We start from the raw sequence: 21903 nt of genomic DNA, 5'->3' as shown, positions 1-21903 counted from the left end.
GCTGCCCTTTCGATTGCCGGGAGGGCCCCGCGCCGGGCGACGCACTAGCGGAGAGTCGCTGGGTCTGCAGAGGTGGGCCGAGCCTCCAACCGTAGAAAGTTCCTCCGGCAGCACTGAGGTGAGCCGAGCGCGACGTTTTGCGGTGCGGCCGCAGCCGCTGTGATCAGGCACCGCGGCGGCCAGCCCCGTGGAGGTCGGGCGTCAAGTCCTCTCCAGGGCCCCCGCTAGCGCGCCGCTCTGGGGGAGACCCCGGCTGGAGCGCAAGAGCGGCTACGGGGCCGCAGAGGCCTCCTCGGCCAGCCCTTCCCGCGTGGAGAGCACCCAGGGGCTACAGCGGGAAGGTGCCGGAGGTGCGGGGCCGCGTGGCGTTACCATAGAAATGGGCTGGGGCTCGCGGGAAGGTCCCAGGCAGGCGGGCTGCTAGAGGGGGGACCCCAGGTTCAGAGGACTACAAGAGCAGAGGCGGAACCTAGTGTTCGGGCTAGAGAGACTTGGTGTGGTGTGGCGGTGGGGTCGGGGGGTTGTGGCCTCCCGAGGGATGGGAGGAAAGGCCAGGGGGAGGAATTGGAGCCATCGGCTTCAGTTCGAAGAACCTGACCTGGGGCGTCATTTGATCCCTGGTTCCCATAACTGCAGGACTCCCTCAAACAGGTTCCGCTGCCTTAAGGATGACAGTCCTAGGGCACCCTCGAAGTTGGAGCTGCCGGTGGTGGCCGCTCTTGCTGCTGCTGGTCACAGGCCGTGAGCCGGGGGTGGAAGGTGTGACACACTACAAGGCCGGCGACCCCGTCATTCTGTATGTCAACAAAGTGGGACCTTACCATAATCCTCAGGAGACTTACCACTACTATCAGCTTCCAGTCTGCTGCCCTGAGAAGATACGCCACAAAAGCCTCAGCCTGGGCGAAGTGCTGGATGGGGACCGAATGGCAGAGTCTCTGTACGAGATCCGCTTTCGGGAGAATGTGGAGAAGAGAGTTCTGTGCCACATGCAGCTCAGTTCCGCACAGGTCAGCCTCTCCACAGTGACTGGGACTCAGCCCACCCTCCCAGGACCTTGAGTTTATGGTTTTCAAAGCACCTGTATGGAAATAATCTGATTTGATTCTAACTACAACTTTATGAGACAGGCAGGACAGTTGGTTGATACAGAAACATCCTTGCTCAGAAGTAACTTTTTTCGAGACTACATAGATGGTGGATTGCAGAGTTGATATGAGAGCCCAGGGCTCCTGACTCGAAGCTTCTCTGTTGGTCGTAAGGTCCCAACTCCTACGTAGTCATTTTTTTCCATTCCTACCTCTCAGCTATGTTAACTGGTTCCTTTACACTCTGTCTTCAGCGATTCCTATCTTAGGGCATTTTCGCTTGGTCTACTCTAGGCCTTCCTACACCTTCTCCCTCTCCTTCTAGGCCTTCATCCTGACAAATCATACTTGTTCATTTAGGAGAATCACAACATACTAGGGTCTGATCCAGTGGCTCTCAGCAGAGGGTTTTTGTCTCTCAAGGGACATTTGGCAATGTCTGGAGATATTTTTGATTTTTGGGATTGGGGGATGCTGCTGACATTTAGTGAGAAGCTAGGGATGGAGCATCTTAAAATGCACAGCCCCCCAACAACAAAGAAGCCTCTAGCCCAAAATGTCATTGGTGCTGAGGCTGAAATCCTGCTCTAATCCATTGCTTGGGGAGGCCTTGTCTGACTCCTGACTTGCTCTCTGTAGGTGGAACAGCTACGCCAGGCCATTGAGGAACTATATTACTTTGAATTTGTGGTGGACGACTTGCCAATCCGTGGCTTTGTGGGCTACATGGAGGAGAGTGGCTTCCTGCCTCACAGCCACAAGATAGGACTCTGGACCCATTTGGACTTCCACCTAGAATTCCATGGAGATCGAATTATATTTGCCAATGTCTCAGTGCGGGACGTCAAGCCCCACAGTTTAGATGGGCTACGACCTGATGAGTTCCTAGGCCTCACCCACACCTACAGCGTGCGCTGGTCTGAGACGTCAGTTGAGCGTCGGAGTGACAGGCGCCGTGGTGACGATGGTTTCTTTCCCCGAACACTGGAAATCCATTGGTTGTCCATCATCAATTCCATGGTGCTTGTGTTTTTACTGGTGGGTTTTGTGGCTGTTATTCTCATGCGTGTGCTTCGAAATGACCTGGCTCGGTACAACTTGGATGAAGAGGCAACCTCTGCAGGTTCTGGTGATGACTTTGACCAAAGTGACAATGGCTGGAAAATTATCCATACAGATGTCTTCCGCTTCCCTCCATACCGTGGTCTGCTCTGTGCTGTGCTTGGTGTGGGTGCCCAGTTCCTGGCCCTTGGCACTGGTGAGGTGATAACAATTAATCAGGGATTTCTCTTAAGGGGTAGCACTAAGTAGGTAGTTTGTTCAGAAAAAGATCTGCAGATCTTTTCTGTCCAAGGTGAGGGGCAGACCTAAGGGGTGGTGGGATGGCTGTAGCGAGGATGCATATATTCTGTTGTGGGTTTTCTGGACAACAGAACTGGGGGATATTGGAAACCCTGGGTCTGGGAGAAAGGGGGCTGGCTGATCCCTCTTAAGTGGGATAAGTGAGATCTAACACAGGCTTTCCACTACCACCCTGCAGGCATTATTGTCATGGCGCTGTTGGGCATGTTCAATGTGCACCGTCACGGGGCTATTAATTCAGCAGCCATCTTGTTGTATGCCCTGACTTGCTGCATCTCTGGCTACGTGTCCAGCCACTTCTACCGGCAGATTGGAGGCGAGCGCTGGGTGTGGAACATCATTCTCACCACCAGTCTCTTCTCTGGTATGACTGCCTGTTTCCTGGTGGGCCAATTTAGGAACTTCGAACACATTGCGGAACCTGAGTTAGAGTCCAAGTAAGGCTTTAAGGGAATGAAAATAGGCAAAAAGAAACACTAAAAAAAAATTCAAAAGACAAAAATGCATTTTTTTCCATAGTTAAAAATGATTAAGGCTTTAAAATGTTCTGCTGCTGCCACTGCTAAGTCGCTTCAGTCGTGTCCGACTCTGTGCGACCCCATAGACGGCAGCCCACCAGGCTTCCCCGTCCCTGGGATTCTCCAGGCAAGAACACTGGAGTGGGTTGCCATTTCCCTCTCCAGTGCATGAAAGTGAAAGTGAAGTCGCTCAGTCGTGTCCGACTCTTAGTGACCCCATGGACTGTAGCCCACCAGGCCCCTCCATCTATGGGATTTTCCAGGCAAGAGTGCTGGAGTGGGGTGCCATTGCCTTCTCTGTTAAAATGTTCTAAGCAGCATGATAAACACTTGACATGCCTTCATCTCATTTAATCCTCATTACTGACTTTATGAAGTTGGTACTATTGTTCTCATTTTACAGATGAGGAACTTGAGCTTAAGGCTGGTTGGGTAACTTGCCTGAGATTATACTTCTAAAAAGCAGTGAATCAGGTTTCATAACTAGGCAATCAAATTCTAGAGCCTGTATTCTCAACCATTCCACTGAAATAACATTTTTGAATTTATCTTTTGGTAACTCCCTTTCTTTTTCCCGAAACTTTTTAAATTTGGAAGTGGGCTACCCCACTCCAGCCTTTCAAGCCAGCTTGTCCTTTCAAAGACAGTAATTTGCATTCTGAACCTTTTGTGTTTCCAAATCAAGTGTCTGATTTCTGTTCCATCACATTTACATTTGAACCAAGGCTTTCTGAAAACAGGGCCTTAACTCAAAGGAATGTCTCATATAGGAGTCAACCAGTGCCATGGCAGGACAAGTCCTTGGAGGCAGGTGGATTTGTGTCATTCTTAGGTCATTATGTAATGGGCTTGCCTTGATCCTTAATGATAATGGGTAGAGGAGGGAGTGTTGGTAAGCCAGGGAGCAAAGAACAAGACATGAAGGGGTGGAGTCAGCCTGGGAGCAGGATGTTTCACTCCTCACCCCTTTAGGTCCAGTGTGATTGGTGCTCCCAGGGATGTAGCTCCTAGTGCTGACCCTCCCTCTGGGGGCCCATCCCTGCAGTGCCTTTCTTCCTGACGTGGAGTGTGGTGAACTCCGTGCATTGGGCCAATGGTTCAACACAGGCTCTGCCAGCCACTACCATCCTTCTGCTTCTAACGGTTTGGCTGCTGGTGGGCTTTCCCCTCACTGTCATTGGAGGCATCTTCGGGAAGAACAACGCTAGCCCCTTTGATGCACCTTGTCGCACCAAGAACATCGCCCGGGAAATCCCGCCCCAGCCCTGGTACAAGTCTACGCTCGTCCACATGACTGTTGGTGGCTTCCTACCTTTCAGGTATCCTCCCTTTATTCTGTGGCCATCACTCTCAGGATCCTGACCTTAACTTTCCCCTTCCCCATGTCAGTGATGGTCCCTGGTTCAGCTGTACCATTAAGAGATCACTAAGTGGGTCCTCCTTTCTCCAAGCAGGAGAATCAGTTCAAATATGAGGGTGTCTAAGTTGAAAAGCTCTCCAGAGACATTGCTCCTTTCACTGTCTTCCTAGTTTCTGACCTTAGTGACACCATGTGGGGCTTAAAACCCATTTGATTACTCATTCAGTTTGTTGAGTACCTTTTCATGCCAGGCAAATACAGTGCAAAACAGAACAGACAAAATCTGCTCTCAAACTACCAAAGATGTTCTTGAAATGAGAGCAGCTAATCATAGGTTAAAAACAATCCCCATCAAGCCAGGAACTCCAGGGCAGGAAGTGGAGAGGGCCCACTTTCCACAGTGAGCCGCCAACACGGAGGGGTGGTGGCTGGGGTTTGGCCTGGCCGCTGCGCTGGCAATGCACACAGTGCTCTAAATGCTGTATACCGTCTCTTCTCTTCACAGTGCCATCTCTGTGGAGCTGTACTACATCTTTGCCACGGTATGGGGTCGGGAGCAGTACACTTTGTACGGCATCCTCTTCTTCGTCTTCGCCATCCTGTTGAGTGTGGGGGCTTGCATCTCCATCGCACTCACCTACTTCCAGCTGTCTGGAGAGGATCACCGCTGGTGGTGGCGCTCTGTGCTGAGTGTTGGCTCCACTGGGCTCTTCATCTTCCTCTACTCAGTTTTCTACTATGCCCGTCGCTCCAACATGTCAGGGACGGTACAGACAGTAGAGTTCTTTGGCTACTCCTTACTCACTGGATATGTCTTCTTCCTCATGCTGGGCACCATCTCCTTTTTTTCTTCCCTAAAGTTCATCCGCTATATCTATGTTAACCTCAAGATGGACTGAGTTTTGGGTGGCAGAACCATTGCTCTTTCCCTTTCTTCATGCTGACCCCCCATTCATTGGTCTCTTACCAACATCTCTTCGATTGAGTGACTGACTTGTGTGGTGGTTTTGTTGCCTTCCCCTTTGCCCTTTGGGTCTCCCTTCACCAGAGAGGGCCTGGAAATTATAAATCTCTATTATTATAAGGAGTATATATTTGAATTTTTTAAGTTGCTTTTAGTTTTGGGCCTGATTTTTCTTTTTACAATACCAAAATAAAATTTATTAAGAAAAAGGTTTGGTCTGGATATAGGAACTCATGCCCTGCCGTTAAGGGCAATGTCCCCTAGGAAGCCGGGTCGGCCGCGAAATGCACGGAACTGGCATTCTCCGCGGAGCTTGGGAACTGTCCGCTGGGGGAACTTATATTACCAGGGCCCTGTTTCCGCGGCTCAGCCGGCGCTCGGCTCAACGGAAGTGGTGGAGCCCGAACTCCGCTAGGAGCGAGTTGAATCACCCTGGTGACGGGAGGGGCGCGGAGCAACGCCCTTTCCGCCGGAAGCGGGTTTCAGAGCCTCCACGTGCAGTCCCAACCCCCCTCCCGGTCCATCAGCCGCGGCTCCGCTACTGCCATGGAGCGCGCCGGCCTGGAACTGATCCTGCGGGAGCTGCTGCTGCCGGACACCGAGCGCATCCGTCGGGTACGGGGCAGGTGGGACCGGGCCAGGGCGAGTAGGGGATTGCGGGAACGGCCCGACTCTGATCCTCAGGCTCTTCCCAGGCCACCGAGCAGCTCCAGATCGCTCTTCGGGACCCCGCCTCCCTGTCCGCGCTCTGCGACCTGCTGGCCTCAGCGGGCGACCCTCAGGTGAGGCTTCTGGCCCTTCCCGCTGAGCTGTAGTACGCCACATGTCAAGTCCTAGCTCCTACCCTCGGCCATCCGCTCAGCATCTTCCTGCCCCGGTCCTCACACGCCCGCTTCCTCGTCCTTCCCCGGACCCCCAAACGCCTGCTTCCTTGTCCCGGCCCGGTCCCTCACGTATCTGCTTCCTTGTCCCAGATTCGCCAGCTCGCGGCCGTGCTGACCCGCAGACGACTGAGCACCCGCTGGCGTCGGCTGGCGGCAGAACAACGAGAGAGGTGGGTTGGGCCAGGGGCGGGGCGGGGCCAGACTGAGGCGGCTACTGGGTACCAATCTTCTGCCCCCTGTGTTCCAGCATCAAGTCCTTGGTCCTGACGGTCCTCCAGAGAGAGACAGAGTAAGTGCCTACCTGCCACCTCTCGGGGTCCTAACTGACTCCAGGCTGAGACCTTCTCCGGGTTTGTAACTTCTTTTTCAGCTCTAGGCTGGGTCTTGGGGGGCAGGGACTTTGCTTCTAGATCAAGGGTGGAGGAAAAATTTTTCTCAGGATGTATTAAAGACTAAAGTTCTTGAGAGTGGGCTGTGATGGTCTGGCAAACTCGAGTCAGAAGAATGGAACTGAAATTCAATATAAGGTCAACCCCACCATGCTTCTTGTTTCTTTCTGAGTTGCCATCTTCTATGTCCCAACTTGGCAGAGACCATGTGCACACACCTGGAGGTTTCTCTCCTGGCCATCCTAGGGAGGCAGAGCCATTGTGTATAGAAGGAGAGTTGGAGGGTGATTGAGGGTGCGGAATCTCTTCTGTTTGCAGGCATTCTGTGAGTCTTGGCCTGGCCCAGCTCTCAGCTGCCATTTTTCGAAAAGAAGGCCTGGAGGCCTGGCCTCAGCTCCTGCAGCTTCTTCAGCACAGTACACACAGCCCCCACATCCTGGAGAGAGAGGTACTGTCACATGGTTGGTGGGAGGAAGGGACCCAGAGGCTGGATAGACTGTAAGCTTTTCCCTCTCAACCCTTCTTCCTGAGCAGATGGGGCTTTTGCTTCTAAGTGTGGTGGTGACCTCCCGACCCGAGGCCTTCCGACCCCACCACCGGGAGCTTCTTCGACTTCTGAATGAGACTCTTGGTGAGGTTGGCTCTCCTGGGCTCCTCTTCTATTCCCTGCGCACTCTGACCACCATGGCCCCTTACCTCGGCATTGATGATGTGGTGAGATGTGGGCCCTTACCTTCCTAGTTCCTGTCCTCGAGCTTTCGTATCCTTCCCTTAGCGGACGCAGATCTACTTGAGATTTTTTTCCCTGGTTTTTGTTCTGCCTAACAGTTGAGAGGGGATCCTGTGGGTGGCTGTCCCTGGACTCCTATGTCCAGACTTTGAGGAAGCTGCCAGTTTCTGGGGCTGAAGATTAGGCTGTGTCACGCTTTCTGTGATGCATCTCATCTTGTGTCCTCCAGCCTCTTGCGCGGATGTTGGTGCCCAAGCTGATCGTGGCCGTGCAAACTCTGATCCCCATAGATGAAGTAAGGACATTTGGGTGGGAGCTCTGTTGGTAGGAGGAAAGTTGCAGGAGTGTTCAGCCTGATTCACTAAAGAAGAGCATAATAAGCCTGTGACTTCTCTGTTTGGCAGGCAAAAGCCTGTGAGGCCATGGAGGCCCTGGATGAACTGCTGGAGTCAGAGGTGCCCATCATCACCTCGCACCTCTCAGAGGTCCTCACATTCTGCCTGGAGGTGAGCCTGGGCTCGGCACTGTCCTTGCTGCTCGTCATGCTGGGAGCTTCCTTGTCTGTTTCTGATTCAAGCTGGTCTCTGGGCAGGTGGCTAGAAATGTGGCCCTGGGCGATGCAATACGTGTGCGCATTCTTTGCTGCCTCACTTTCTTGGTCAAAGTCAAGAGCAAGGTGAGTTGCCTTCTGACACACATCAACCCACCCCCCATCTCCTCCTCTGTATCACTCCTGAGGCTTGCTGTCCTTTTGGGGATATGTAAAATAGCATAGCTAAGGTGTTCCAGATTTGGCCTGGACTCAGCCCAGCTCTTGGCTTGGGGACTGGGAATCTCCTGCTGGACCTCTTGTAGCCTGGAAGGCTAGAATTTTAAATGTGAGCCCATCTTGGGAGCAGATTCTCAGGGACACCCTTTCATCTTTCTTCTTCAGGCCTTGCTGAAGAATCGCTTCTTGCCACCCTTGCTGCACACCCTTTTTCCCATCATGGCTGCCGAGCCCCCCCTGGGTCAGCTGGATCCTGAGGACCAGGATGTGGAGGAGGAAGAGCTGGATCCTGGGCTGGTTGGGGAGACCCCCAAGCACTTTGCTGTTCAGGTGGGATGAATGTGGAGGGTCCGGTGGCTGGGGTGTGAGGTGGCTGGAGAAGGTCGCGGGGCAGAGGTGGAGTCCGGCTAGGTCTCCCTGTCCTATTCCAGGTCGTGGACATGCTGGCACTCCATTTGCCTCCTGAGAAGCTCTGTCCCCTGCTGGTAAGTGTGACTCTGTCCTTCCAGGGCTCCTAACCCCAGGTTTGCCTGGTCCCTCCGAGGCTGAGGATGTTTGGGCTCTGGTAGGCATGGCAGGCTCTTGCGGGGGTCTCAGGAGACTGCCGTCTGCTCCCCTAGATGCCCATGCTGGAAGAGGCCTTGCGGAGCCAGAGCCCATACCAGCGCAAGGCTGGGCTCCTGGTATTGGCGGTGCTCTCCGATGGAGCTGGCGACCACATCAGGCAGAGGTGTTTGTCTCCCTGTCTTGGAGTGAGGGTGGGCCATGGTGAGGAGGAATGCATGCCCACAGGACACCGCCCACAGCAGTCCTGGGCTGCGCTTGGCTTTAGCCTCATCATCAGTAGCATCTGCCCTTCCTCTCAAACGTCCTGATCTGGCAGATCAATGTCTATACCCCGGCGGCTGGTGCTTACCATCTGGTGACAGAAAGCTTGGTTTTCCCAGGGGAGACAGCAGCCTGGCTCAGCCCAGGGATCTCAGGTCCTGCCCCTCAGACTCCATCCTCTTGTCCTGCCCCATCCAGACTGCTGCCCCCGCTGCTGCAGATCGTGTGCAAGAGCCTGGAGGACCCGTCGCAGGTTGTGCGCAATGCCGCGCTCTTTGCCCTGGGCCAGTTCTCAGAGAACCTACAGGTCAGCAAGGCCACAGTGGGCAGCCACCATTCCAGAGTTCCCACCGCCCCCCAACCCCCTGCTCCGACCCAGGGACCAGCCTCCCCTCAGCTCATCCGTCTGCATACCTGCTGCCCTCAGCACTTAGACTTAAGCTGACTCAGACCCCCTTTCTCCTCCCCCCAGCCCCACATCAGCAGCTATTCTGGGGAGGTGATGCCACTGCTCCTCGCCTATCTCAAGTCAGTGCCTCCTGGGCACACACATCACCTGGCCAAGGCCTGCTATGCCCTGGAGAACTTCGTGGAGAACCTAGGTAGTGAGGGCATTTGGGGGTGTGAGGCAGTGGATGGGGCTGTGGTTTTGGCCGAAAGGGCAAGGATGTGCAGCTCCGTGAACCACTGCCTATGGTGGGGACAGGTGTGGTAGGGAGACAGGCACGGTGGGGCCACAAGGCGGATTGGCCTGGAGGCAGGCATGAGAACCTTGGTTGGTTGCCAGAAGGGTGCCCTTTCCCACAGGGCCTAAAGTGCAGCCCTACCTTCTGGAGCTTATGGAGTGTATGTTGCAGCCTTTGAGGACCCCCAGCAGCTCCCGGTCCAAGGAGCTGGCTGTGAGTGCCCTGGGAGCCATTGGTGAGTCAGAGGCAGGAGGTGGGCACCCGGGGTTCACTCACTGTTCACTCACTCACAGTGCCTGTGGCAGGTATCCCAGCTCACCCGCCAGCTCTGAGTCTGTCCTTCCATCCATAGCCACGGCTGCCCAGGCCTCCATGCTTCCCTACTTCCCTACCATCATGGCGCACCTGCGGGAGTTCCTGTTGACGAGCCACGAGGACCTGCAGCCTGTTCGGATCCAGAGCCTGGGTGAGTGAGGGGCTCCTGGCAGGCTTCCTGGGGCCGAGGAAGGGCTGATGCTCACCTGATGTTCACAGAGATGGGCTCCGAGGCAGCACAGGTGTCTTCTTCCCTCGCACTGTACCCAGGGGAGGGAGGGGTTTCTGAATCCTCCTCAGCTACCTCTAGTTGCCCAAGCCTTGGCCCTGCACATCTCTAGCCTAGAGCTCCTGGTGCTAACCATGCCCTTTCCTCCGCAGAGACGCTTGGGGTGCTGGTGCGAACAGTAGGAGAGCCTATGAGGCCCCTAGCTGAGGAATGCTGCCAGCTGGGGCTGGGCCTGTGCGACCAGGTAGACGACCCTGACTTGCGGCGCTGCACGTGAGTGAGCCCTTACCCTGCCCCCACCCAGACCCCAGACCTCCCGTTCTGGACCATGGGTTCCCCGGGCTTCCCCATCCAGCCTGGCTACAGCAAGCAGGACTATACAGCTTCCACCTGCCTCTCCCAGGTACAGCCTGTTTGCAGCCTTATCAGGGCTAATGGGTGAGAGCCTGGCTCCCCACCTGCCACAGATCACCACACTCATGCTGCTGTCTCTGCGTTCCACCGAGGGCATTGTGGTGAGTGGGAGGTCAGGGGGAGAGTGTGGGCCCGTGGGGGAAGGCCACCCCTGGGATGGGAGCTCTCTCCAGGGCCCAGCTGAGCTGAAGTCCCTGCCGGGCCTCCCCATCCAGCCTCAGTATGACGGAAGCCGCACATTCCTTCTTTTTGACGATGAGAGCAGTGGTGAGGAAGAGGAGGAGCTCATGGAGGAGGATGACGAAGAAGAGGATGATTCAGAGATCTCAGGGTGAGGCGGCTGCCCTTCTGGTCCAGGGGGTCCTGGCTTAGACAGGGGCCCAGGGCCAGCTCTGCTCTTCCTGGCACTTGATTGCGGCTGCCTCCTCACCTTACTCTAGATACAGTGTGGGAAATGCCTTCTTCGATGAGAAGGAAGACACCTGTGCTGCCCTGGGGGAGATCTCTGTGAATACCAGGTGAGCACTAGCCCTTCCCCAGCACTGGGAACCCCTCCTGGGACCCTCTTTTCCATGGTGGTGTGTCTGTCTGTCTGTCCACAGCGTTGCCTTCCTTCCCTACATGGAGACTGTCTTTGAAGAAGTGTTCAAACTGCTGGAGGTGAGTGGACCAGTGGGCTGGTGAGCAGGGCCAGAGGGCTCGGGTTGGCCCTGCACACAGCATGCACGTCCCGCCCTTCCTCATGCCGCAGTGCCCTCACCTGAACGTGCGGAAGGCAGCCCATGAGGCCCTGGGTCAGTTCTGCTGTGCACTGCACAAAGCCTGTCAAAGCTGCCCCTCGGAATCCAACACTGCTGGTGAGAAGGGGAGGCCACGGCCCCTGGAAACGGGGTGGGTGGGGAGAGGGGCAGGGCCTGAGCAGGGCTTCAGCCAGTCGTGTCCCCAGCTCTGCAGGCTGCCCTTGCCCGGGTGGTGCCATCCTACGTGCAGGCGGTGCACAGGGAGCGAGAGCGCCAGGTGGTGATGGCCGTGCTGGAGGCCCTGGCGGCGGTGTTGCGCAGCTGTGGGGGTCTGGCTCTGCAGCCCCCCGGGCGGCTTGCTGAGCTCTGCCAGGCCCTCAAAGCTGTGCTGCAAAGGAAGGTGAGGAGGGCTGCAGGGTGAGGAGGTGGCCCGGCCCTGGGTGGGGCTAGTCAGAGACATCCCCCTCCTTCCACCCCATGGAGACGGAAAGGGGCTGGAGAGCCCAGACCAAGCTGAGCACCCTTTCCCGCAGACAGCCTGTCAGGACGCTGATGAGGAGGAGGAGGAGGAGGAGGACCAGGTGAGAGCTTTGGGTGCAGACTGGGACCAGGTCATCTCCACGGGGCAGGGTGGACAGTGCACTTGGCCTTGGCCTGGGAGTACAGGGGCTGCTCAAAGATGGCTAGTGGCTCTGAACAACCAACCCTGCTCCCACCGAGGCAGTGGAGATTCAAGGAAGGCTTCCTGGTGGTGGGGATTTGGGGCGGCTTGGATCAGTGGATGGGGATAGGAGAACCAGGAAGGAGGAAAGGCTGGGCTGCAAACCAGCCTAGCCTGGGAGGGGCCCCCAGTCCTGTTGACCACGGTCAGCCCTCAGGGGAGACCACCTGCAGTTGCGGAGGATCGCGACAGGAGCTGCTCCCAGGCTCAGAGCTGGCCCTGGCACTCCAGCGTCTGACCTGGCCCCATAGGCTGAATACGATGCCATGTTGCTGGAGCATGCTGGCGAGGCCATCCCTGCCCTGGCAGCTGCGGCTGGGGGAGATGCCTTTGCCCCCTTCTTTGCTGGCTTCCTGCCATTACTGCTCTGCAAGACGGTGAGTGCTCTGTTCTCTTGACCTCCAACCGTGTTCCTCCCGGGCTCCCGTGCCCTCCTCCCATATCTGTCCCCATCCCAGGCTGACTTGCACTCTTCCCCTCACCAGAAGCAGGGCTGCACAGTGGCAGAGAAGTCTTTTGCAGTGGGAACACTGGCAGAGTCCATTCAAGGCCTGGGTGCCGCGTCAGCCCAGTTTGTGTCCCGGCTGTTCCCCGTGCTGTTGAGTGCCTCCCGGGAGGCAGATCCTGAGGTACGAAGTAATGCCATCTTTGGACTGGGCGTGCTGGCAGAGCACGGGGGTCGCCCTGCCCAGGAGTATCCTCAGTTTGCAGGAGGGGGGAGCCTGAATGCGGTTGGGAGCGTGGCCCTGGGGTTCGGGAGGGGAGTGGTCTGCCCCTGTGCCTGTTCCTTGACTTTGGACCAGACACTTCCCCAAACTTCTGGGGCTCCTGCTGCCCCTTCTGGCGCGAGAACGCCATGATCGTGTCCATGACAACATCTGTGGGGCGCTTGCCCGCCTGCTGATAGCCATGAGGAAACCGGAGCCTCAGGTAAGGTTGGGGGGCATCAGGCAATGCCAGGGACCCTGCTGCGGAGCATGCAGGGCCAGGGGCCAGAGTCTTCCGTGTGTCCAGGTGCTGGCCCCCCTGCTGCACGCCCTGCCACTGAAGGAAGACCTGGAGGAGTGGGTCACCATGGGGCACCTCTTCAGCTTCCTGTACCAGAGCAGCCCTGACCAGGTAACCCCGATATTGGGGCCCTTGCAAGGGGCTTGATGCTCCAGTCTCATTGATGGGCAGAGTTAGCGTCAGTTGAAGCTGCCCTTCTCAGCTTTCTCATTAGTCTGCCAGGATTGGCAGCCAGGACTTTAATGCGAGAGAAGGGGCTTCCTCTCACCACGTAGCATTTTTCCTCAGGGAGGCTTTGTTTCCACCCTCTGTTCTGAGCCAGAAATCCCAGCTTTCATAAACTGATTTCCTAGACCAGGGCTCTTTCAGACTGTGGGCCATGAAGCCTGGTTCCGCTGGGCCACCCCACCTCCCATTCTAATCAGAGCTGCTCTGCTTTCTGAATACAACTTGTCTGAACCAAGTGGCTAGCTCTGGAGTCATGCCCCAGTGCTCCTGTGTCTATCACCTCTGGCTTGCACCTTGAGAGACTGTGTTGGTGGAGCTCCTGAGTGTCTGAGTTCCTTTTGGTCTTGAGGCCACGATGTCAGTTATCTGTGGTCACAATCCCATCCTCCTGCCACCCCTCCTCCCCCTGCAAAATTACTGCTACCCTGTTTCATGGGTCCTTCTCAGAGTTCACAGTTGTTTGGGATGTCTGTTACAGTGTCAGGCTCAAACAGCTCAGGTGGGAGACTGCCTCTCCGGGGCTCCTGCTGCCCACCCCAGTGCTGGGGCCCAGAGGTTCTTCTGTCCCTTAGTCGGCCCATCTTTTCCCACAGGTTGTAGACGTGGCTCCAGAGCTCCTTCGTATTTACAGCCTCATCCAGGCCGAGAACAAGATCCCATCAGGTGAGGATGGCAGTTGTGGGCAGGGCTGCGGGGAGGCGGGGAGCAGCAGGGCTCAGAGGGCCTGGGGCAGCTAGGATTGGGGGCCAGTCCTCCCCAGACGTCTCCCTCTTCACTGTCCACCCAGACACCAAGGCGGCGCTGCTGCTTCTCCTCACGTTCTTGGCCAAACAGCACACCGACAGCTTCCATTCAGCACTGGGCTCCCTGCCTGGCGACAAGGCTCAGGAGCTCCAGGCCATCCTGGGCCTCACCTAGACTGTGGGCTGCAGCTGGGCTGAAGAGAACAGAGCCTGCCCAGGCCCAAGACCAGCTCTCAGCCCAGTTCCAGCTCAAGCCTTACCAAAGATTCTGGGCCTGGGCCTGGGCCTCATACCCACTTGGAGCCCCAGCCCTACTTGCTGCCTTATGGGGGTGTCCCCTAGGGCTGGAGCTGTGGGACAATACAGAGTCGTGACACCATTCTGTAATAAAGGCAGTTTATTTTCTGCTTGAACGGTAGCTCTAGGAGCAGGAAGGACAGAGATACACGTTCAGAAGGCCACAGTGTAATGTAGTTGGTTGCCTGGCAGCTTTGTAAATTGGCTCTTAACTGTCATGGAATCTGGGCCCTGGCTGGATCAGGAGGCGCCCATATGGCTCCTCTTGTTTCACACGGAGGATCTGCTGCGCGGCAAGCACTAGTCAAGAGAAGGGAGCTGGTCAGAGGAGTCGCTACCACAGCCTCTGGCCCGTGTGTCTGCTCTCCACCCTCCACATGGGCACACACGCTCCTCACTCACCCAGGAGCAGGTAGAAGACGCGAGCGGCCATCCTGCGGGGGCTGAGAGGTGGCACCAGGCTGCTGAAGTCAGGCTCCCTGTCGGCCTGCAGCTCCCGCGCCACTGCCCTGTGGTCAAGAACCAAGACCCGTCAGGTGAGGCCGCAGCCCGGCCACCCGTGGAGGGGCGTCCTTCCTGGTACCTGTGCACAGCCTCCAGCGAGAGCAGCTCGGCCTCTGGGGGCAGCTCCGCAGGCAGCTCCACGGGCACCTCAGGGAGCTCAGGCACCATAGGCAGTGCCGGGGCCTCTGGCTGCTCGGCCTCCACCCAGGCCCTAGAAGAACACGGGAGTTGGGCGGAGCAGGGGAGGAGGCGGTGCTGACAGCCCCATCCCACTGCTTCCCCCTCCTGGCCAGGGCTGCAGGCAGGCCGCTGCTCACCACCGCTCTTCCGGGGGCACGAGGCTGATGCGGGACTTCTCCTCCTCAGCTACTTCCAGGGAGATCTCTGTCAGGGAAAGGGGAGTGTCCTGAGCGGGTCTGTTTGCATCTGAGCAGTCGGGATTTGGGGTCACCTGGCCCAGCTGGGTGCCACAGTGGGCAGTGACTTGTTAACAGCACTTGGCAGGGAGGGGAATGAAGATAATCAGTCTGTGAGTCCTTATGTTAAATGCACTGACAAGAACCATCAGCAGCTGGGGCTCCACTTTCCTGGGATAGTGGTTAGAGTGGTGGTCTCCATTGCCCCTTCTCCAGGTACTTACCAGAAGATACCATGAGGGGCCCACTGGGCTCCTGGGCCTCCCTCAGGACCTGGGGATGAGAGAAAGAGAGCTAAGGCCCCAAGCATCACAGCTGGGCCAGGGGTGAGGCAGGCCCGTTGGCTCATGTGGGCAGAAGGCAGCCTGTGGGACCATTCAGCACAGGCGGGGCTCCAGGAGGGACTGAGGGGGCCGCTACCTCAATATCGCTCGGAGTCTCAGCCTTTCTCCTTTCCTCCTCAGCTGCTGCCTCCCTCTCAGCCTCTTCTAGCTCCTCTCGCCTTAGTGCCCTTGGAGGTGGCTGGGCACAGTGGGTCCAGAAAGCCAGCAGTTCTGGGGGTAGCCAGCCAGCTGAGGAGAGGGGCAGCAGGGAGGGGGTTGAGGTGTGAGGAATAGGGTTGTGGAGGATCCCCTACACCAGGTCCCATCACTCCTCACAGTAAGTTGGGTTTCGGAACAGCTCCACGGGGGTCCTGATCATCCTCTCAGGAGGCTGCACCATTGGCTGTGTGCAGAGAAGGCCAGAAAACCAATTAGGAAGGAGCCATGGCCCTTCACCTATAATGCCTCGTTCCAAGGGCTCTGGCCTTCCAGCTCTTCCAGGCTCGTGCACCTGCCTGCTCTGCTCATTGTTAAAATGATTTTCAACTGATGCCCTTGGATGTGCTAGGCAGGGTCACAAAGGGGTGTGTGGGCAGCTCCCCAACCCATGCATTTGGAGGACTGTTCTCAAGATTCCCCCAGGAGTTTAGTGGCCTAGCACGCACTTGCCTCCTGCCATCCCGCCAGAGCCTGGGGTACTCACACACTCCCTGCAGTGGGCTCTGGTTTGCAGTTGTTCCTGGAATTCCTTCCGGGAGATCTGAGTCTCTTTGTCCCAAAATAGTAACTGGCGGCGGCGACGGCGAGCTGGTGGGCCCCTGGGAGGTGGGGAGACTGGGGGCCTCCTCCACTGAATGGGGAGGGGAGGTGCGGGCAAGGCTACCCATTACTCTTTTTCCTGAGGTCCTGGTGGACTATAAATAGGCCCTACACTCCCAATCCCTAGAGGTGCCCTGGCGAAGGGCTTGGGTGGGGACTCAGGGGGTGCAGCCCCCACTGTATGAGGTTCCCATCTGGGAAGTGCAGGGTGTGGGCCAGGCTACCTTGTACAAACTTGCACAGAGGCCTGTGGAAGCCAGCAGGTGCCTTGAGGAGACTGAAAATGGGTGAGGAGCTCTGGCAGAGGGTGTGGAGGGGCAGCACTCACCTCAGGGCTGACTGGGACGGGTGGCAGACGCAGCTCTGGCGGGGGCGTCACCTCTGCAACAACAGTCTAGGTCCACACCCTTTGCCCTCAGAGCCACCCAGGTGAGAAGCTAGAGGGTCCTCCCTTCAGCAAGTTGGATTACAGGGTGTTGTCTTCAGCAGCTGTGTTGGGACCCCCAGGAAGGACCCTGGTTTAGTGGGTACTCACCGGGAAGTGGGACCTCTGGCTCCCAGCCTACCGGCTTCAGCTCCTCGGGGGCCAGGACCTGGCTGGGAAGTGGCTCTGCTGCCTCCTCCACCCTGAGGGGAAGTGGGCAAGAGGATGAAAACACACTCCCAGCGCTGACCCCTGCCTGGCCTGGGGCTCCTGCCCTTACCCTACAAGAGCTGAAGGTGAGGGTGGAGGAACTGTGATCTCCGCCTCTTCTGCGAAGAGAGGATCAAGCTTAGAACACAGAAGAGATGTGAACATTGCCCAGCCCAGATGGCCAGTGCCTGGGGTCTGACCGTCCACTGCCAGGTGGGTCCTACCTAGCCGACGTTCCTCTAACAAGATGGCTTCATCCTCCTCAGCAATCAGCAGGTCTAAGACTCGGCGGCTGACTTCTGGGAGGTCCAGTTCACCCTGTCAGGAGAGGTGACAATTTCATTTCTGTCTGAGAGACATGCCACAGGGCCAGGCCAGGCCAGGCTGAGGAAGCCTGTGGGTACTCAGGCATCGGGGGAAGGGGTAGAGAAACGGAGGCAAGAAGGCAGGACTCTAGAGGCAGAAGGAGCGGGTACAGGGGGCCTGGGCCATCAGACGCAGGACTCAGGCCTTGGGCTCCATGTGCAGGGGGACAGCTCACCTCGATCCGCAGCATCCGTATGGGCTCCGCCTCCTGGATCGTGATGGCTTCGGGAGTGACCCGAATCCTTTCTGGAGGGGGAGGGAAGTCACACAAGCCTCTGTTTCAAGTCCCCACACCCATGTGTGTAAGGCAAAAACAGACTCTAGAGTCAAGCCAACCTGGGTTCTAGTCAGGCCCTGGCCAGTCACTGGCAGTCTGACCCAAGGCACATTGCTTAACCACTATGGGCTTCACTTTCCTCATCTGTAAAATGGGCACAATAATTCCAATCTCGTAAGAATGTTGTAGTGCCCCTCCCAAGGCCTTGCTCCTGAAAGAAGCTCAAAAACAGTTATTTCTTCAGCCTTTGGGTGTTCCTCTGCCTCTCACCAGAAAGAAGGGTCTCTGCTCACCTGGCTCCCGAGGCTCTACGGGGACTTCAGGAGGGATCTCTTCAGGAACTCTCTCCAGGGTCACGGCCTCTAGAAGGTGTCGAACCTTTGGGAAGGGATGAGAACAAAAGACTGGATTCAGCTTCAGTGCCCTGCTCCCCCACTTTCACAACCTTATTCAGACAATGGACAGTGACACCCCTTTATGCCTAATCCTGTGGCACTAACAGCAGCATGCAGGCTGAACCCACTCACCATCCAGCTCCCCTTCCTCCCATTTCCTGCCCCTGCCCAATCATCTAGCCTGGGTCACTTTGTGAAAGAAGTTCTGCATCCTGGGGTCAAGTGTTGTCAGGGATAGAGGAAACAAAAGATCCTTGATCTTGATATTGTCTAGTGGGGAGACAAGTTTGTGTATGACCCCAGCAAAAGCCAGCACAAAGAATGCTGTGCTGCTGAAACTAGCACAATGCTGTAATCAACTACACTTCAATAAAAGCTTGTCTAAGCTGTAGGGGTATTAGGAGTGGATGGACAAGGACATGGAAAACCCAGTGCCAAGGGACACTGAGGGCCTGGACTGGGGCCTTGGCTCTAGGAATGGTGTGAAGACAAAAGCTGCCTCTAGGTTGGTCCTGAATAGGCAAGTGCAGCAGGCTTGTCTGGATAGGCCCACCATGACAGCTGCCCTGCACTGACTTCTGTGGGGCAGAGCTGGAGCAGGCCCCCACCTGCCCCCCCAACCCTGGTGCTAGACTGGCGCAGAAAGAGCGTGCCCCTCTGCACTGTCAGCTCATCATTCTGAGCTGTCCGAGGGGGAGGAGACCTACCTGAGGGATATCAAAGGGATCGGGCAGCATGGGACCCACAGACATCATCCCAAAAAAGGGGTCTGGAGCATCTTCCAGAGTCTCCATCCTGGCCAGGTGGTCAGGCAGCAGCAGGCTGGGTCTGAGGGAGACAGTGCGCTATCAAGGACTGAGGCGAAGTTCCCTTCCAAAGACCGGGTGGTCCCAGCCCCAGGGATGCACTCACAGGTCAGTCTCCACCATATCAATGCGGATCTGCAGCTGTGCCCGGTGCAGGCGCTCCAGGATGTGCTGGATGTCTTCTGTGGTGAAGGAGGGCAAGCTACAGTGCCCGCCCAGGGGAGGACCACTCGGCACTGCCCTACATCCAAGCCTTCCAGCCTTACCTACAAGGTACTGGCATTGTTGAGAGTAGACGCGGATGACGCCAATCTGAAGCTGCGCTGAGAGGTAGAGCGAGAAGCGGGGCCGCGGCGCACCCGGCAGCGGGGGCTGAACTCGCACCAGCACGTAATTGAGGATTTCCTCGCTGGGGAAATGCACCCCGTCACCGCTGTGCCAAAGACCTACAGCCTTGTCCAGCCCAATCCATCCCCTAACCCACCCCAGCCCTGGGCCACTCTTTTCTGGGCCTTACCAGGTCTTCACCACATTCACCTTCAGGTATTCGCGCTTCACCAACCGGCAGCCCCGCGTCGCTGCCAGCCTGGAAGAAGAATGAGGGGTGTAGATGGAGGGGAAGCCCTCAGGTTGGGACCCCTGGGTGTCCCTCCCGGAGCACCTACCCTGGCCAGGCCCGCCCTTACCAGATGGTGGCAAAGCAGCCGGTGTGGCGCTGAAGCACATTGGGATAATAGAACATGGTCCCTCCAGGGTTTTACCCTCGTCTACACCACTTCCGTTCTGATCTCAATCCAAATTCTTCAGGGTACAGAATTTCCCAAACCGCTGGAGAGAAGGATGTGGACCGGTAGTGTGGACCAGAATGCCAAATAAAGGAACCGATGAACTATGGGTGGATAAATGATTAAGGGGATAAGTAAACGGAGACACAGACTGGATATACGTCAGCCCTGAGCCAGTCTGCACACCACGTAGGTGCTTCGAACTTAACGGGAGCCTTGCAGGTTGGGTTCCAGGTTGGAGATGCAAAGATTCGCGAAGGAAGACCGTCCGTGCTACAACCCAGGCCAGGTCCGAGGGAGAACGGGTGTCTTCTGCAGATAGGCCCGGCAGCTGACTGTTGCGCAGCTTCGGCTGCTGCCGGTCCCGCTCCTGCAGCCTAGATCCCGCCGCGGGGAGCGCGTGCTCTGGTGCTTTGCACTTTGCCCCTCATTAGATGGCGCGCTCTCCAGAGCAGCCAATGGGGAACAGGGTCAACTTGGGGGCGCTCGTTCGGGGCGCTAAGTAGCCTAGTCCAGGCAACAGGGGGCTCCCGAGGCAGGCAGCGAACCAATGGGACGAACCCTGCAGGCGGTGGGGGGAGGGGGGAGGGATTGTGAGGGGTCTGGACCAATGGGCTCTCATCCTCGCCAGGTAACAGGGGTACCTCTGAGGTGCTTCCCCATGGACCAATGAGTGGGGAGGAGGCTCCGAGCACCGAGCCTGGTAACAAGGTGCTTCAACTAGCCGAGGAGGTTGCGTCATGCCAAGGGCAATCGTCAGGCCCTGTTTAGGGCGCCTGACTTGCAGTTAGACCTTACCCTTTTTCCGAATCCCACAGAGCAGCGAGTGGTTGTTCTACTTTTATGCCCAGCCTAAGGCCTATGGCGAACGGGTGTAAGGTGGCTTTGTAGCCACCACAGGTCGATGGGGAAGAAAGATCTCACAAGCAGTGAGGGACTTGCCAAGTCACTTCCTAAACTTGAACAGCTTAGGTTGTAGGCATTCCTCTCCTGGCTGTTTCCCAGGTGTGACTGTTTTCCTGGCTGAGACCTTAGTTTTGTTGGATGTAGGGCATATTTATCAGCATAGCAAAAGCTGTTTGTCTCAAACAACTGTTTGTGTGCTATAAATTGTGTGGCTGTAGTTGCAAATATTCCTTTCCCCATGCCTCCTGCCTGCACAGTCATTTCTTTGGTCTAGAGGGCACTTTTCAGCCTTGACTCCAGGGCGTGCTTCTGTCTCTAAGACTCAGCTTTTCACACCATACACAAAAATAAACTCAAAATGGCTTAAATACTTAAATAAGACATGACACCATAAAACTCCTAGAAGAGAAGAGAGGCAAAACATTGTCAGACATAAATTGGAGCAATATTTTCTTAGATCAGTCTTCCAAGGCAAAAGAAATTAAACCCCAAAATAAACAAATGGAACCTAATGGAATTTAGAAGCTTCTGAACAGCAAAGGAAACCATAAACAAAAGGGAAAAAGCCTACAGAATGGGAAAAAACATTTGCAAACGATGTGACCAACACAGGCATAATGTCCAAAGTATACAAACAGCTCATACAACTCAGTATCAGAAACACAATCTGATCAAAAAATGGGCAAAAGGAGACTTCTCCGGTGGTCCAGTGGTCAGGGAACATGGGTTCCATGCTTGGTCTGGAAAGATCCCACATGCTGTGGAGCAACTAAGCCCATGCACCACAACTACTGAGCCCACACGCCACTACTGAGCCAATGAGCCCTAGAACCCGCGCTCCGCGACAAGAGAAGTCACTGCAATGAGAGGCCCATGCACTGCAAAAGGTAGCTCCCCACTCACTGCAACTAGAGAAAGCCTGCTCGCAGCAATAAGACCCAGCACAGCCAAAAATAAACAAAAATTTAAAAATATTTTTTAAATGGGCAGAAGATCTAAATAGACATTTCTCTAAAGAAGATATACTGATGGCTAACAGGCGCATGAAACTTTGCTCAACATTATCAGAGAAATGCAAAGCAAAACCACTGTGAAGTACCACCTTCCATGGACCAGAATGGTCATAACTGAAGTCTACAAATAATAAGTGCTGGAGAGGGTGTAGAGAAAAGGGAACCCTCCTACACTATTGGTGGGAATGTAAATTGGTGCAGCCATAGTGGAAAACAGTATGGCGATTAAAACTGAAAATAGAGTTACCATATGATCCAGCAATCCCACTCCTGAGCAGATTTCCAAAAAAGACAAAAAGTTTAATTTGAAAAGACACATACCCCAATGTTCACAGCATTATTTGCAATAGGCAAGACATGGAAGCAATCTAAGTGTCCATCAACAG

The 21903-nt window shown here is 56.0% G+C and overlaps 3 protein-coding genes across 6 annotated transcripts; 2 read left to right on the top strand and 1 right to left on the bottom strand.

The window, feature by feature from the left end:
* Nucleotides 1–16: 16 nt before the first annotated feature.
* Nucleotides 17–5487, top strand: TM9SF1 (transmembrane 9 superfamily member 1). 4 transcript variants are annotated; one of them, XM_040227324.1, is made up of 6 exons: nucleotides 17–118; nucleotides 637–1010; nucleotides 1728–2346; nucleotides 2629–2814; nucleotides 4014–4287; nucleotides 4834–5487. In XM_040227324.1, the coding sequence occupies exons 2-6, from the start codon at nucleotides 669–671 to the stop codon at nucleotides 5225–5227; spliced, it is 1815 nt and encodes a 604-aa protein (XP_040083258.1). In that variant the 5' UTR covers nucleotides 17–118; nucleotides 637–668; the 3' UTR covers nucleotides 5228–5487. The 4 variants fall into 4 exon arrangements, with proteins under 4 accessions (XP_040083258.1, XP_040083259.1, XP_040083256.1 ...); XM_040227325.1 differs by having other exon boundaries at nucleotides 24–118; nucleotides 652–1010; XM_040227322.1 differs by lacking the exon at nucleotides 17–118 and adding an exon at nucleotides 192–350.
* On the top strand, nucleotides 5320–14394 carry IPO4 (importin 4). Its single transcript, XM_040227321.1, has 30 exons — nucleotides 5320–5907; nucleotides 5988–6074; nucleotides 6267–6346; nucleotides 6424–6465; nucleotides 6884–7013; nucleotides 7100–7279; nucleotides 7525–7590; nucleotides 7700–7801; nucleotides 7888–7971; nucleotides 8230–8394; nucleotides 8496–8549; nucleotides 8685–8794; nucleotides 9091–9199; nucleotides 9365–9494; nucleotides 9700–9813; nucleotides 9931–10044; nucleotides 10275–10395; nucleotides 10526–10637; nucleotides 10752–10867; nucleotides 10977–11054; nucleotides 11139–11196; nucleotides 11288–11393; nucleotides 11483–11676; nucleotides 11810–11857; nucleotides 12249–12374; nucleotides 12483–12691; nucleotides 12801–12927; nucleotides 13012–13116; nucleotides 13827–13896; nucleotides 14021–14394. Exons 1-30 carry the CDS (start codon nucleotides 5839–5841, stop codon nucleotides 14149–14151), a joined length of 3237 nt encoding a protein of 1078 aa, XP_040083255.1. The 5' UTR covers nucleotides 5320–5838; the 3' UTR covers nucleotides 14152–14394.
* On the bottom strand, nucleotides 14359–21023 carry REC8 (REC8 meiotic recombination protein). Its single transcript, XM_040227346.1, has 20 exons — nucleotides 19808–21023; nucleotides 19500–19702; nucleotides 19331–19399; nucleotides 19080–19222; nucleotides 18920–18995; nucleotides 18715–18835; nucleotides 17906–17990; nucleotides 17511–17581; nucleotides 17177–17287; nucleotides 17040–17107; nucleotides 16871–16962; nucleotides 16664–16716; nucleotides 16220–16366; nucleotides 15853–15919; nucleotides 15614–15765; nucleotides 15418–15466; nucleotides 15095–15161; nucleotides 14857–14988; nucleotides 14676–14782; nucleotides 14359–14573 (listed from the first exon to the last, which is right to left on the bottom strand). The coding sequence occupies exons 2-20, from the start codon at nucleotides 19553–19555 to the stop codon at nucleotides 14482–14484; spliced, it is 1758 nt and encodes a 585-aa protein (XP_040083280.1). The 5' UTR covers nucleotides 19556–19702; nucleotides 19808–21023; the 3' UTR covers nucleotides 14359–14481.
* Nucleotides 21024–21903: the final 880 nt, after the last annotated feature.

Source organism: Oryx dammah, unplaced genomic scaffold, assembly GCF_014754425.2.
Source record: "Oryx dammah isolate SB20612 unplaced genomic scaffold, SCBI_Odam_1.1 HiC_scaffold_26, whole genome shotgun sequence".
Lineage (NCBI taxonomy): Eukaryota > Metazoa > Chordata > Mammalia > Artiodactyla > Bovidae > Oryx > Oryx dammah.
The sequence above is the reverse complement of the archived record's forward strand: the minus strand, read 5'-3'. Positions and strand labels throughout refer to the sequence as shown.